General features: G+C 33.3%; 1 protein-coding gene across 5 annotated transcripts in view; it reads right to left on the bottom strand.

Annotated features, from left to right (window-relative positions):
- Window positions 1–17941, bottom strand: part of LOC100371246 (uncharacterized) — a 146326-nt gene that overhangs the window by 92840 nt on the left and 35545 nt on the right. For 3 of the 5 annotated variants that reach the window (XM_085493948.1, XM_085493949.1, XM_085493951.1), the window contains exons 2-3: window positions 9473–9624; window positions 6064–6152 (exon numbers count right to left, since the gene is read on the bottom strand). In XM_085493948.1, coding sequence (XP_085350074.1) covers window positions 6064–6152; window positions 9473–9624 — 241 coding nt within the window. Of the gene's footprint in view, window positions 1–2326; window positions 2591–6063; window positions 6153–9472; window positions 9625–17941 lie in introns of all 5 variants that reach the window. The other 2 variants (XM_085493946.1, XM_085493947.1) reach the window with 1 other exon arrangement.

Genomic DNA, 17941 nt, shown 5'->3' with positions numbered 1-17941 from the left:
ACATGTTGGAAGTACTGAACCTGCTTGCCAAATTAAGGTATTTTCCGGATTGTATGCAGAACTACCCAAGCCTGGAAGTATATATAGATCTAGGTATTATAAAGTCGACAGTCAGAAGTTTTGACTGTTGAATAGAGATTTCTTTTATTGTATATGTGTAACATACTGGTAGTTGTCAATTGTAGGAAGGAAATAACATGCATGATATAAAGATATAACGAATGAAGTTTGCTTTCAATACAGCACGAAACGAGAGATTACAGGCTTGTCTGATTACATGTCAACAAATAAAAGCTTACAATGCGGAGAGTACTTAATTTTACTTTTCATGCGTATTGAGGGTACAATGTCAGAAGAACCAACTCCAACAGTTTTCTGATTAAACTAGACTGCGTTGCAACTGCCCTCACACGCAAACACTGGGTTAAAGAGATGGGATGAGTACGTGTTGTCAGTTGTCAGTTTTGATTAGACTTCACACTGACTGTCATTTCAGTGTACAGCTTAATTATGAATTCGAGTGTCTGAGAGATTAAAGAAAATGTGCAGCTAGTAGAAGACAAGATAATAGAGCACTGAGACATGTGTCTATTAGGAATGCTCCCTGTGTGTGCAACACATACAAGTCAGACAGACAGTGGCCGCCACTTGTTTTCCAGTCTGTGGCACACTGGAGTTACTGTAAGCTCATTTATTTGGTAAAAATCGCCTATAAAACTGAACATCAATGGGACTGACAATAATGTCCAGTTTATAGACATGCTTAGTTTTAATGGAGATCTTTCTTTTTTTCCAGGCAGGTCTATCACTACAAAGAGTGGAGCGGTAAAGACTGTATGCATTAATGTTTAGCAACAGTCTATGAGAAATATGAATTATATGTGGAACCAGTCAGTGACCACAAAATGAAATCTTGATGTATCTTGTGTTCATCTCAATTGTACTCAACTCGACTCATTACGTTACTTGTGTAAGCTGCTCTTTTGTTCAAATTTAATCTCTTAACCGTTTCACCACAAGTTCCCTATTTTCATCACAACTTCACAAAATAGTCCCATTTATGGTCTGCACTTTCCTTCTGAAGATTAGGACAAAAATAGCCAAATGTTTCGAGTAAAAACTGAAAATTGACTTAAATTTTGTTTGTTGGCTCCAAAATTAGGGTCAATTTCCAGAAATATTAAAGAATATAAGAAAAAGTTGCAGAAAAATGTGGCTGAGAAAGTTTGATGGTGAAAAGGTTAATGACAACAGAAAATAAACTTTACATGGTAACCACACTGTGGATTTTGAAAACGAAAGATGAACATGGGTTTTTATTTAATGGTATCAAATTTCAGTTGCTTTAGAACTATTATATCTACCTGAGATCACAGGTCAATGTATTGAATACAGTCTAATTATGTAGACGGAAAGGCAACACAATCCATACCACAATATTTTACTGGAGATCACTCAAATGTGACTCAGATTTCAAAAAGAGGTGGCTTTATCATTCTAATGCCTTGTAACTCGGCCGTAAAATGTTGTACAGATGGGTTGAGTCTGTAGGTCAGATTACACATCCTTGTATTCATACAGGATATGTAAATTGACGGTTGAGTGGGCATGGATGTTTTGTCAGGTGAATCAGCAGAACACTCATTAGGGCAATAGGTTTATTTCAAGTATGTCCACTTAAGAGGTACATGTAGATATAAACAAACTTGACTTTAAATTTAAAACTTCTTGTCCCAAATGTACATGTACATTGTATATTCACTACAGCTGTTTAAGGCATAGAAATTGCAATTCAGTCGTCCTAATTGTTCTCGGCTGCAGGACTAACCTCAGTGTTAAGCCCAAAATTTAGAATTTTCCTTATCATGATTTTATAACATTAATTATTTTTAAATTAATGTAGACTACTTTATTTTCGCTATTTTTGCTGGAGGGATGATTCAGTCAAAGTAAAATGCAGCGAATATACCTTTTTTTCCTATATTTCACATTAAACTTATCAAAAATCAGTGAAAATAAATTCCATACAAAACGCCCCAAAAGCCTTTTCAGCGAAAATTAATTTCAGCGAAAATAAAGTATTCCACACTAGTTTTTGCCACAGTATTTTCAAATAGTGGTATCCCCTTCCAGTAAAGAGCTCCCTCTAGAGGCTAACACAGGTAATTCACAAACACAAGGTGAAATGACAGGAATACACAAATACAATAACTTCCACAACAACACTGTTATTACACACAAAAGCTGTGTCAGTTGGTTATTTCATAACTCCAGCCAGAAGACTACCTAGGCAGCTGAAAAGAAAACATTTTCAAAAATTACTGACCTCCCCCACCTGAGGGTGCAGGTGACCACATCACAGACCTAGGGGGTACATCAGGCAATGCAACAGTAGCCTGCACAGTAATAGGGGGTCCCTTTTTCTCACCACCACCTTCTATTGATGTTAGGCTTTCAGTGGATGAACACCTAGCCGGGGACGAAGATCGGGTGATTTTGGTGACTTTCGTGGTTGTAGTCTTAACCACAGCCACATTGGAAGGCAAGTTCTGTAACGTTACACCGCCATAGTTCACTGAACCCGAATTATCTAAAAGAAAAAAATATTAACAATCGTCTCTAATCCCCAGTATGAGTTTTAACTAGGCATAATACGAAGAGACAATTTTTTTGTAAATAAATATTATTTCTACCTAGAATTTGTAAAAGCTGTTATACACAGCTGTTATGAATATGTTTATCCTCGGGGTCGGACATCCGAGCATTTTCACCGCCTGGCAACCCTTGCGGTGAAAACAAAGGCTCACAAACTCGCAGAAAACGGTACTTTGGGATGATTGTTGAGACTCCTCTGAACAGTGTAACAAGATTAGCCCTACGTGTGTAATATATATAAATTTGGTTGTTCAGGATTACTTCAAAGTTGAGTTTGTGTTGTTTTCTCGAATTTTCACCGGCTCGACAAGTGTTCCACAGCAGCTCGCACAGAGCCCATAGAAATGCATGGTACAGTGGTGCGCGTCGTAGCAACGTGGAACGTCTTGTGACTTAACTCCGCCCCCGAGGATAGAAGATGTCAATTACAGATCAGTAAAACCAGCATGTCAACATGCACTGGTATCTTAGCAAAAGATTGACTGAAATGAAATTACAGACGCAAAGAATCTGTTTGCAGTGTCAAAATACACTTATTACAGATACACTATTTGGTTTCGTTGACACTGAGGTATATTTAGTCTTGAACAAGGAGATGTATCTTGTAATTTCATGATGTTTTAAAAAAGAAAGTCTGAAAACTGAATACTTTTCTAAATGCATCAAATATCACATCTTCAAATGTAATTTAGTTATTTCTATGCGTAAGCAGTATAATACAGCAATACATTTAACTTGTTGAAAACCAATTTTTATGTCAAAATTACATGTATGAAGCAATATTTTCCAAATTTTTAATAATTTTTGTTAATTTAGAATCAAATTGGCTTAATTTGCAGTTGGCTACATGATTTATCTTTGAAATTTGGAAACTATCATGCAGATTGTTTTCAAAGTTTGTGCTGTACAGGGATTACTGAGATATATGAAACTAGAAGAGTTGGACAAAATAGTGAAAACAAAATGATATTCTGAGAAATAACTCCTGTTTCAGTGTAAAAAGACTAAAATATTAAATAACATTCAAATTCTTCTGAAGTCACTGACAGCATTTCAATTCCTTGGTTCAGTCTCCAGTCTGTTTCCAATTATTGTTGCGGATTTTGTATATTTACACAAGCATGTCTGGAATACATGATTATGCAATCTAACACAGGACAGCCTTTCCTTTTCACTCTCTCAATATACATTGGCAGACAAAAAAAAACGTGACTGTTTCTAATACATGCTGACTGTGGGAATTCACATCATGTATGCACACAAAGAATTAAGAACAGAATTTTCACAGTATAAAGTTTAGTTCGAACTACTGTTTGGTAAAGCCGTTCTGTTTAGATTGTAGAAACAATGTTTAAAAAAAAGTGCCAAAACATCTAGGCGATGTTTGAATTCTGGTGATCTCCCATTATCCAAATCATCAACCCGGGTGATTTTTCAGATAAATACAGTAGAAAAAATCTGTTAAAAATAAATTAATAAAATCAAATAAAAACACTAGGTGCCCACTCAATATTTTGTTATTAATCCATTATTGGAAACACAGAATATTTTCTCCTCGGCCTAACTTGTGTATTATGATGTACACGTCTCTATAATAGCCGCATACATGCAAAACACACACTATTCTGTCCTGTGTTGTACAATGTAATAATATTTCAATGTTTGACATGTGCACTGGATGCCATAGGTCTTTAGCAAATGGAATTCTACCAACAGCTGATCGACAGTAGTCAGTAGTTTCCTGCTTGGACAATGACCAAATAAGTCTACTTCCTTCTCACTGCAATTAAATCGATAACTAGTATTGTACCTGATACCAGTGGCACTATGCTAGGTCAAACGCCACTTAATATATATATATATATATACCAGTACCCACCAAGTACTAAAGGAAGGAATGTTAAGACAAGTAGTCCTTACAGATTAGCACAGTTGGTATTTATTAAAAGGTCTACACAGTGTCAAGTTCAAACTGTTCTTTTAAGGAATTTCTAAAATAGTTTATAAAACAGATTATAGGAAATGTGATTATATTGACAACACCATCAGAGATTGGTAATAACAAACACAGGAATGTCAAATACAAGGAATGTGGACAACAGTGGCACTAAATAGAAGAGATCTCCTGAAATGAAGAGAGAAGCCCTAAAACTAGGTGGGGTTGGGGCTGTGAATGGCATACTTCCTTCACAGATGATAGTGACAGCATGGAGGTAAAAGACAGATCTCCATGGTGACAGTAATTATCAAAACTCCTTGAAACGGCTAAAGCTCACATTCCTTACAATTAGGGACTGACAATTATAAACTCTGGGAGAGGATATGGCAGAAAAATATACAAATTATTTGTTTCCTGATTTAATTTGTTTGATGTTGCATTTTTGTGATAACTTTCCTCTATAAAATGTACATGTACAAGTCTATGCTTTTTTTATTTTAATTTCCCTGTAAACTTTTTCGCTTATTTTTTTCTCTGTGCAGACCCCCCCCCCCCCCGAGCTAGTGTACCGTTCCTCCTTAAGTTTTTTTCTTATGGTCTTACTATCTTAAAATTGAATAGGAATATTTTATATCATATAAATTTAACTACCCCGGTAGTGACTACATTGAGGATACTTTGCACTGACACAAGATATACTTGAAGACTGCACATCATCAAAGCTCAGGAAGTCAGATCTAATTCATTTGGAACACATGGAAGGTTAATCCATCTGTTGTCAAATAAATACTCAGTTACATCACAAAACTGATTGGAGTACATTGAGCTTATCCCTGATAAATTTAAGGGACAAGGGGTGATTAGGTTGAAATTTGTTATTTCTTTGATTTAATATTAGGTAATGTAACATTTTTGTTTTTTGGGAGAAGAGTATCCTAGATCCCTAGGTTCCCTTCATGAAGATTATCGTTTCCCCTGTGTTTTCCCTGATTGTAGCCCCACCCCACAAAAATAATGGTCTAGCCCTAACACAATGGGATATATGGTTGCAGTAACAGATACCAGAAGTTGAGGTGTCACCCTATCTGATGTGATTTCCTTATTAATACAATCTCACAAAAATGACTTCACACAATTCTATGCATCCTATATCTCAATGATACAGAAAAAAATCAGTAAGAAATACAACAAAGGTGTAACAAATGTAGCTCATTATAATATTAATTATTTCCTTCAGACAAATTTAAATTTTTAACAAAACTAGGTGTATTTTCTTCTATAATTTTGTTTTTTATCATGAATTCATGATTTTACAATAGAATTTGAAGGGGACTACTTTTTGCGGAAGGTGACAAAGATTGGCAATGGTTGTGATAGGGTTAAGGATTTTACTGCCTGATTTACAATAATATACCGGGGGGGGGGGGGGGGTTTAAGTTAAATAATATAACAAGTTAAAAATGTGCTACCTGGTGACATAGGACCTGAATTCATCACAACCGTTCTGGTTGTTGTCTCCGTCATGTCTTCTGATACTCCGTTTGTAATAGCAGATGACCTAAAATAAGACAAAAATAAATAAATAAATAATTAAATAAATAAAGTGAATTTAGTAAGCAAGTGAGTGAATATGTATAAAAAAAACATTTTCCATAGAAAATTTCTATTTCAATAAAAATATACATTTCTGTTGGAATTCTTCAGATCATCAGTTTTCGTGTCTGCTGGGAACCGGAGCAGAATTAGCTCAATTATAGAAGCACCAGTACAACCACTTACGACAACTTCCTGGATGCACTGTCGGTAATTAGTTTCATTACAACATTATCATTTTATTTCAAGCATGATATTTTCCCACTATATTCAACACATTGTTCAGTACCAGAAATTCAAACATGCCAAATTTGATGTAATAATGTTCTTATTACTGCAACATTGGAAATAACATTGTCAAGACATTTTAGATGAAACATGCAACTTCTTGGTTTCAGTGCTGAGCAAAAGAATCCTTATATTCGTCACACATATGTTTTCAATGTACCGTATAACATATGCCAAACCGGTTTGCACCTGGACCAGAATGGAACCGTTACTGGACAAACGCATGTTAGCCCTGGAGCTCAACAAACACCCCCCAGAAAGAATCATTTTGACAAATAACAAGAGTATTACAAAACTGAATGATTTGGTATCAATAATACGTGCCAGACTGACTCGTTATAATACAGTTAAAAGAATTCATTAAGGCCTATATAAATAAGTCCCTAGCAATCACAAAGGCTTGAATAAACCAATTTAAAGTGGGAAGGAAGATTCTTACATTCAATGCAGCCACTCAGTTGCTCTTACACACACATAATAGACCTCACACAACATTCACAAAGCTAACAAAACATATGAAAGAAATGTAGGTCATTCAAAGTACATGTCAATCAAACTTATGATACTTTACACAAATATTCAACATTAAACTCATTTTTATGATGCATATTGCAAACATGTATATCAATTTTGCTCAGTTTTTAAATATCGGGGAAGGGAAGAGGTTACGTATTATCAATAATTTTAATGTACATGTTAATAAATCTATTTATGTTTTAACACTACTGAGCCGGAGCGATGTTTGGATAAGACTAGTGCTATTTTAAGAATACTTCTACACAATACAAATGGTCTAAATACCAATGATTGGTTGTAATATAATACTAATTTTCCAAATCCAAATGATGATTTAGCAGCTATGGGCCCTATGACTTGAAGAGTTATTTTAAGAGTTTCACTTTGGAATTCACCTACACCAAATATAAAAATGGCCGACAATTTGACATATTAGATCAAATCACAAAATAACACAACTATTGTATTCGGTCTATTAGAAAAAACTATAACAGAAGTAGCATAACTGCATATTTTTATTGTGAAGCCTTTTCTCCCATTTATTTTGACAGTTAAAACATGATTTATGTTGAGCATGACCTCACATCATTAGTATATGCTACTAATTCTTGGGAGCAAATATCCGAGCATTTTCACTCCTGGCAACCACAATCGAGAGAAAACCACGGTCAAAAACTCTTAAAAAACTGTACTTTGGGCTAGTTTTTGACACTCCCCTGAGCAGTACAAGATTACTCCAACATGTGAAACAAAATTGAATTGTTTTGTATTTTCTCATAGTTGAGTTTGTGCTGTTTTCATCGACTTTAGCTGTTTTCACTGGCTCTTCGACCTGTGTTCCACAGCAGCTTGCACAAAGCCAATAGAAATACATGGTGCATCTCTCAGCAGTATAGAACTGTGATGTAGCTCCGCCCTCGAGAATAGAGCAAATTCGCTAATCAGTAATGAAATGAAACACTTATAAGTGACAATCATGGATCAGTTGTCAAATATATATCTAAGTGAAACCCATAGAGATTTACACATGTCGAAAGTAGTATCCATGAACGCATGGATGAATGACCACAGCCATCATGTGATACAAGTATATTTACCTTGTATTCACTTAGGAATTGTCAATGGCAATAGTGAGTTTATATTTCTGAGTGTTTGTATATTACCAATAGGGAGATGTGTGAGAGGAAATACAAGTATATATGCATGGGACTCACAACAAAGATACCGTGTAGTGATACTGAAATTCTGAAACTCTGTGAGAACATACAGGATAGAGAAGTAGGGATTAATGTGTGCATGGTGGAAGTGAAAGAGACTAACATTAGGTCTCTAAGCATTACATGGTAGGGAGTGTCCATAATAAATTTGCAGGGGGTATGTTCAGGTGTCTAAATTGAATGGGTGCATGTTTTACTAATTTTAGTTGAGAATTGAATGCCAATTTTCTGTAGAATTATTTTGGACAGAAAATATATTTAAAAATGGATAGCATAAGTCAATTATTATTTCCATGATGATTGGCTTGAATGCACAAGACTAGTTACCAGCCAATCATTTAAGATCTAGAAGTGATGATCTGAAACTAATATAGGATCTAAAAGTACACAGATGTCTAGCATCTAATTTCTGAAATAGCGCCCTCTAGTGGTGTATCACTATTTTTCTTTTCTTTTTCTTTCTTCTTTTTTAAGTGCAAACCTTCCAGAGATATTTTCATGTGTTTATCTTCAAAATCACATATTAACACATTTGAACATGTTTTAGACATTTTGAACAAATGTTTTGAGCATTTCAATCAATATTTTTAATGTAAAGAAAGAAGAAAACTATTCATAAAGAAAGTTGTGAAAAAACAGTGAAAGTAAAAATGTTCAGACAAACATTCAGAGAATTATTCTTAAAGAAAAGACTGCGAAATTCCCAAAACCATCTAACAATGTGATTAAAACCTGAGATAGGTGGGCACTTATAACGCTTTCTAATACAGAGCCAATGTACATTTCTTCCAACTACATCACACCATTTACAAATCATGTTCAGGTCTTGGCAACCAAGGTGTTACGAACAGCTTCTGAATAGCGCTTAAATTGGACGACAAATGTAATCAGAGAAGAGATGCTCAGTGTTTGGATAATATTGTAAATGCATTAATTATTTACTGGGTTTCAATATCACTATTTTCGCTGATGAGTTAAATCTACTGAATTAAATCTACGTGGAACAAGTAAAATAACAATAGAACTCATTGTTTCACTGAAACAAATATCTGCCAGGGCAAATAAATATAGTCTAAGGGGAGTCAAAGCTATCACAGATCAAATGTTTTTATATCCACTGTATATGTCAAATGGGAGCCCTTTCTAAGATGACGTGTTGAAATGACAGTGCATGGCACATCAGAAAAGACAGAAGCCACTACCAATAACAATCAGAAGTTAACACAAGGTTAATACATACAAAATTATTCATAAAGTCACTTACCGTCTAAGACACAATTTAATTGAATCTGATGATGACTTAATTAAATTTAATGCTTCATTGTGTTCTAAATCAGCTGTTTTTCTATCGTTAATATTTTCTACAAAATCTCCAACAGATATACTGGCTTTAGATGCTTTACTACCGGGATTAATCTGAAATCAAGAAAGAATCAAAAAATTCAAAATTACGAATGAAATATTCAAATTACAAACGATGCATTCAGATGTAAGGTAACAATTTACGCTTTCTTTATTTTCAATTTAAAAATTATTTTTCCTGGCAAAATAATTTTTTTAAATTCTGGATAGAAAAAAGCCTTACAAAAACTGATGAACATAACTCTCAAAACAATAAAAAAAATAATACATATATCATACTTTTAACAGCATCCAGCTTAATTATGGCAAAACCAAACACTGAATTTGAAATATTTGATCACAGGGAATCAATGTAACCACTTAAAATCATCCCAAAATGCTTCAGGGTTAACAAGAAACTTAAATGTCATTGCAATATAAAATGTGTATACAGTGTATTACAAGTTTAGCTTAGTAGTAAGTTGAAAAAAACAGTTGAAATTTATTATACCTATTTTTGTGATGATCAAAATGTGCACTAGGTAAAATTGTCCGAGTGTCTATTGTCAGAATCATATTTGAATGATGTAGAAGACAATACATGCAATTATTAATTGGCTACATGTGCATCTATTGGAGATGCGCTTCTAATAGAGCAAATATGGTACATGTGCATCTATTGGAGATGCGCTTCTAATAGAGCAAATATGGTACATGTGTCTCTATTGGAGATGCGCTTCTACATTGTAATAGAGCAAATATGGTACATGTGTCTCTATTGGAGATGCGCTTCTAATAGAGCAAATATGGTAGGGGTTGATCAACATGTTAATAAAAATTGAAAAAAATATAGTCACGGGTGACATAAGTTGACTTTAGAGTTTAATAGGTTAAAAGTTACCAGGAACGCAAATTAAAAAATTACACTGACTCAGAGGTACTTGGTGATGAATACCAATAAATGAGGTACTTGGTGATTGACTGAACACAGCAGTGTGATAAGATGGTAGCCTAGCATTAACAGCAACTCACATCAACCCATGACAAATGAATGTAAACTGATCGCTGTGAAGGAAACATTATGCTATCATACATCCTTCTATACAAAATATATTTCAATAACGACAACCGACACCATTTCATTGCTTCCTTATATTAATTTGATACTTAGTTATTTTCACGGCAGTGTAACCTGCATATTATCGTATAATAAGAAAGCTTTTTGATTTATTTTTTGTAATGCTACAGAGCATATGCCTGTGATTGATGTCATTAAATAAAGAGTCATTTACATGTATAATACTGAATTTTGCTATTTTTTGTACAAAATTAATGGTTACTGATGGTTGTTTTCCTTAAAAATGTCTTGAAATACATATACTGACACCAAGATAAAGTCAATTTTGTTTCTACGTCCTGTTTTCTGACTTTTTCTGTGCATAATTTTTGTGGACATATTCCGCTGATAAGATAAATACTGAATATACTTGTGGCAAAAAATCAAATTATTCTGGTAAAAACATAATAATATATTGATAATGACTATTGGTAATGCAACCCCCATGCCATTGGAAATCAACACTACAGCTTACATGGTTGCTTAGCAACACCAGAACTTTAAACTACAGAAAATTCACAAGTACAATATCGAACACAGTGACCCTACCTTTTATAAACACTAGTTATTAGTAAACCATATCTCACACACTCCCCCAGTTCAAAAACAACTAATACAGGAACTTTGACATATGCAATCTTTCAATTTTTATCATTTGAAGATTATAATTTTTTTTTATTTGGCTTCAGTCGAAGTAAGATATTAAACATAGATACGCTGCTCTGTATTAATAAAAATTGGGAAGTATGTATGCAAATCTGGCGATATAGGATTAATAGGAGAAAACAATCTATAAGAATGTGGGACAAACCACTTTATTAAAGGGGAGGAGGGTAGTAAATGTACCTAAGAATGGGAGAGAGAATTGATTGAACTCTTGAACTCAGACTTATTGGAACAAACCATTTCAGTGGAGGGGTGTTATAAAACACATGTACGGCAAGGAACAAGAATTGATACAACTTTTGTATTAAAGGGGAGGAGGGTAGTAAATGTACCTAAGAATGGGAAAGAGAATTGATTGAACTCTTGAACTCAGACTTATTGGAACAAACCATTTCAGTGGAGGGGTGTTATAAAACACATGTGTGGCAAGGAACAAGAATTGATACAACTTTTGTACATGTAGTTGATGACGATGCCTTCACACACACACATATACATACATATATACATATGGAATGGCATACTTATTTGACTACATACTCTGAATCGAGTTATACCGGTATATCATCCATCAATATTCCCATATTTTATACAAATTTTCCTTAAAAGGCCACAAACTGCATTTTTTTGTCAAATTGTTGATATATGTTATCATGAGTAAAAAGTATAATTGAATATATAGGGTAAGATGGGGGAAATATACATGTAACCTAGACAGTGAAATATATGTAAACAGTACCTAGGCAGTGGGATATTGACATGTAAAGCATATCTAGACAGTGGGATATTGACATGTAAACAGCGCCTAGACAGTAAGATATTTACTTGTAAACAGCACCTAGACAGTAGGATATGTTCATTTACAGCACCTAAACAGTGGCATATGTACTTGTCAACAGCACCTAGACAGTAGGATATGTACATTTACAGCACCTAAACAGTGGCATATGTACTTGTCAACAGCACCTAGACAGCTATTAAAACACAAATTTATTTCCAGCAATTTGCATGTAATTATCATAAATATACACCAAGTTACGTAACATATAACCACATATTTCACATCACTGCAACACTGCAAAATTCTTACTTGTGTCATTGTTATTGCCAAATAACTAAATTTTGCTTATTCACATCACAAAACAACAGCAGATGGATCAAACTGGATCCAATAACATTTGTGTTATGAATGTAACAGGAGTCAAAAAACATTTGTCAACAAAATACCTCAAGTCAGAGCATGTTAAGGCACCTTAAATTGTTCAAACTACACCAATCAATACCTCAGTTCCACTTGACATCACCGATTCAGTTCACCCATAAACGAACACGCTCTTGAATGTGTTTTCAATATCCCTATTTGTTAGATGTTTCCAACCAAGTGCACTTTCCTTGGAAGTCGCAAGTCCAATCTAGAAATAAATTAATTACACAAACTGCATTTGCAGTGTCTTTTTGTTTGTGAACTACTGATCAGAATAATATCTTACTAGACTCCTTTCAAAGCTATCGTAACTCTATATTAACTTCCTTGCACCTCACTTACTCGTTGCCTGATTAAATCATGTTTTCAACTGGACCTCACAAATCGTCACTTTACCGAAACAACTAAAGTATGAGCATGGTTAATGAAGTATAGCCGTATGATGCTAAACAATATAACGAGTACATATGTTTAAAAGTACATGGCGCCATCACACAGTGCTATAGTGTGCTCACTCATACATTTTATCTTTTTTAAAGTGGGAGGTGAGGCTGGTGGGGTGGAGGGGTAGTTGGTAATACGGTTAACAATGTTTTTATAATTCAAATTTTCTCATAAATTTCTGTAATTACATAATCACATTTCCGCCCCATCATGTCAACATTTTCATATCACAAAATATTACATGTGATGAAAGAAACTATGAAACCATATACACCATCTGACATCTGATTGTCTTATCTTTTAACCCTTATCTGGTCAAGTCAATGTAAAAATACATGGACAGGATAAGGGTTAATAATGTTTTAATAATATCACATCTTGTTTGTTACACATTTGTTAACCAATTTTTTTCAAAAAGACAATTTTACAGGAAGATAAAACTACACATAAAGCTAAATATTAGAGCTAATCATAAAACGATTTTAACAAAATGATGCCACTTGCCTAAAATACATTACTGGTGTTGTGGCATTAATACCAACATACATGTACAGTGATCATCCAACACAACATGCAGACAGCTAAACACCGTAATATCGGTAGTTAAACACCAATTAGATGTAACTTTATAAATATCTCCAACATCATTAAATGCATTCCACTATCTATACATCTACACGAATACTAATTTATATCTCTTCAAAGCTCACCATAACTTATTACAAGGCAATTAGGTTTTTTTTCATTAAAAAAGTGCTTAATGTCATTCAATTTCTCTGTAGTATAAAACACAATCCGTTTCATTACAACCATTTTCATTTTGAAATTATTATTTTTACACAAGTGATTAATTTATATTATATGTTATTAATTACTCTGTGAGCCAATATCAGTTGATTTTAATTTAATTTTGTAACAGTATTATCAAAATTACTGTCATAATACATGTTGGAAAAACAGCCAACACCCATATCTTCTACAGTACATTGATGGTTATCACTCAGGAAGAAACCCAATTATTAATTAATAATTATTAATCATTAAAAATAATCTATTATTACATACTTGAATTCTTATGAACCATTATTTTTGTGTTTGTATACTGCTTATTTTTACAGATAAATTGCATGGTTAAAAAATTTTTTATATCAGATTTCACTTTGTAAGAATTTTCCCTCTAGTGAAAATATCAAAAATAAATTCCACACAAAAATAAAGAAATCAACAGCTAAGTCGACAGTTTGAATAAAATAACATAATAATAAAATTATTTCTGACATAAAATGGCCTAGCTGATATAATTATTTATTATGTATTGTTCTTCAAATCATGTGATAACTCCCCAGTACCATTTCTTGGCAGACACTAATGTATTATTTACATCAGTCTTTGCAAAGTAAGACAAGCCAGACATCTCTTAAAATAGCAATAAATATCAAATACTTCACTTAAACCAAGTTGAATCAGTTCATAGTTCAAAAGTAACAGCTGATGAAAAAAAAATGTACATATAGGTTACGCTTTGTTTAGTGTAATGTTCTGTCAAAATATGGACATAAACTCTGTGTCATATAAAAATAATTTTGCATGACCTACTTTAATATTTGATTGACATTTAGTGTGCTTTTCAAAATATTCATCGGTTCATGAAAATTAGTCTGTTACATATAATGTATGTGTATGATTGTAATATCATTTATTATTATATACCCAGCAGTGAAAAAAATAGAATTTAACCATTTGTAAATCTGTATGGAGGGAGGTGATTGATAGTGTTATGAATATTGTAAATTGCTTTAATTTTGAGAAAATTGTGAAATTTTGTAACAGTGAAAAATTTCACTTGCGGATCCAACATGTATGACACGGAATGTCTAGTGACTTTCTAAAATTTCGCAAATATCATAAAATCCTGAAATTATGAAAATTTCTAGCAGTGAGAACAATTTACAGTATATTTGTGTGTTTTAATAACCTTTTCATCGCAATTTCACAAAATAGTCTCATTCATAGTCTGCACTTTCCTTTAGAAGATTGGGACAAAAAAAAGCCAAATTTGTTGAGTAAAAACTGAAAATTGACTCAAACTTTGACTGTTAGTTCCAAAATTAAGGTTTGTTTCCAGAAATATTGAAGAATATGAGAAAAATAGTACATAATAATTTGGGCAATGTCTGGTGGTGAAATGGTTAATGCTTTAGGCATTAGACTGTACTTATGACACAGTATTAGCTTCTCTGATGATATCTTGTTTTTTTGTCACATCACTACTTAGTTGCATTTTGATGTTGTTACTGGTAGTTTCAGTCGCCATCTTGCTTAGTTTTGTTGTCATAAATGGATGTTTTACGGACGTGGATAAATGGGTATTTTTGACATTTACATCATGTTTAAAAAGTTTCCTTGCAGTGAGAATATATGAGATGGAAGTAAAATCTTGTAACTGAATACAAAACAGTAATTCATGCTTGAATTTCATAAAATGCCAGAATTTGGGAATTGAATAAGAGACCAATATGCATGCATGTACATATATCCCAAGATGTTTGATGTATTTGTGAAGTTTGAATGTGATCACTCCAGTCATGTCAGAGATACAGACTGACGCATACAAAGACACAGGTAAAATTATAATTTCTTTCGTTTGAACAAGAACTAAAAAATGGCAAGCATAATAAAGAACCTCATAACTCTGATTGTTTAATTTATGTCATTATAGTCGGCCATATGATAGAAGAGGGATATAAAAAATACTTACTACATTTTTACGTATATTGTACTTTGGTCTAATTAACCAGAGACCTGAGGAGTTTTAGTATGCAAAATGTATTTCAATATTTAATGGCATATTTCATACTGCAGGGCACTGTCACTTGTATTAATTATTTGAAATATTTATATTGACAGAGAGTAGGCCATGTTTCTATGTAAATATACAAGAAGGGCGGTGGGAATTTGTTCATTTTATTATATCGACACATCACAATCAGTTTTCATATTTTTATGAATGACAAATAAAAAAGGATATGTAACAACTTTTTCTAAACCTAATGTAGCAAATTAAAATTTTTGAAATAATTTCAAAAATTACAAATAGCTTTATTTTTACTAGGAATAGTAAAATTGTTAAGATTTCTGAATATATGAATATAATATCAGACATAATTAAAATATAGTAAGTATGTAAGAGTTGCAGTTATTTTTTATCACAAATGTCTTCTTTACAATTTCCCTAATTGTTTCTAAATAAAATATTATTTCTTAACCAAACAGACTTAGTTTTATTTGCTGAAAATAAATTTAGGCACCACTGCTTATGTCCAGTAGGGCATAGACTCGTTTTTGTTCGAAAATCGGTAAATAAAGATACCGTATTTATTGTTTACAATCATAGAGTCTAATTATAATTCACGTACTGCCCGAAAGTAGATACTAAGATATGATCTACTGAAAAACCGTAGCTGTGTGCTACCAAAAAATAGCTTATTAGTACCACAACTGCTGGCAACTTTAACTCAAGGTATGCTTAGAATTTTTTGAGAATTATTTGAAACTCAAACATTTGGTTGCTTTCAAAATTTTAATTATTACATTATTATCTTTCTAATTATAATATGAAGTTATTACGAGGGTACCGAAAAGTATACACGAAGCCAGTACAGCAGGAGTATCGGCCGATGCGCAGCAAAAGGCGATGTGACGACGAACTGTTCGAGTGCATACTTTGCGTTATCCTCGTAATAACCTTATTATTTTACATGTTTTCTTCTCAATGATACAACATGGGAATCCCGAAATGTGGAGTCTGGTCAAATCCTGGTGGCAGCCATGTTTGTTTTTATTATTAGAGGACGCTTATGCATGTAATCATTCCATATTTGGAATTTGCATTTCCTAATATGGTAGGATGAAAATACCCTGTAAAATACTGCAAAATTACGGCACACTGTAACTTGCGTACAATAATTATTTATTATTTCTGTTTTGTCACTAAACTTAAAACCAAAGTACTAGTAGTTGTCACATAGCACACATTCAAATATTGTGTGAACACTGTAATTTACGTACGTTTTAAATGTCAAATGGAACCCACGTCGAACACGACCAATGACCACCACCCTTTAATATAACAAGTCTTTGAAAATGACACAGTCCCCGTTAAATTTTTGAAAGATCTCTTTGTGCTTGTCATATTAAGTGGAGGGGCTGTCGCGAGCGTGTCCTTGAAACTTGAGTCCAAAGTGGCGTATACACCAGATTGTTTATTTACATTAAATTCGAACAATTTTTGCGTGACGACCTCTCCGGTTTAAGACATAGCAAAGAAAAACATAGATCACAAGTGAAAGCATGTCCAAGTTATCACCATTCGGCCATATTTGATCAAATTGCAAATTGAATTGACATATACATAAATCCATTTATGACATGCTAAATATCAATGAAAATGATACATGGGTGACAGAGATATTTTGAATCGAATCGCTAAACCACAGCACGTGCATATGTCCCACATAAAGTACTAGCCACATACAAAGAATGAACGGAATTGGTTCGAAGGATTCTGATATATGACTCTGGATGGATGCACAGATGGTCGGAGGACATGTATCCTAACATGTATAATCGGACTTCGTCCGAACGGAGACTAATAATTATGTCAATTAAATCATCATAGTTTACACATTACCTATTTTATTTAACTTATGGATGTATTATTATGGGCATTATTGATCAGTATTAAAAACATAACTTTGTTAATCTAATAGGTTCTGAACTATGAATCCATTCTTAATTCATTCCACAGCTTTGAGTCAGGAGGTCAATCCATCTTTAAAATTTCTAGTCATTTTTCTGCATTCCATCTACAGTTATTCAACCAACCAGAGATGGTGTTACAAATAAAGACAGTTCACAATGGTTATTCCTGATTGGTGAGAAATGTGATACATATTTTGATG

Source organism: Saccoglossus kowalevskii, chromosome 19 (genome assembly GCF_978046115.1).
Source record: "Saccoglossus kowalevskii chromosome 19, keSacKowa6.1, whole genome shotgun sequence".
In the NCBI taxonomy this organism is placed as follows: domain Eukaryota; kingdom Metazoa; phylum Hemichordata; class Enteropneusta; family Harrimaniidae; genus Saccoglossus; species Saccoglossus kowalevskii.
Note: the sequence above shows the minus strand (reverse complement) of the source record. Positions and strands in the feature narration are given on the sequence as shown.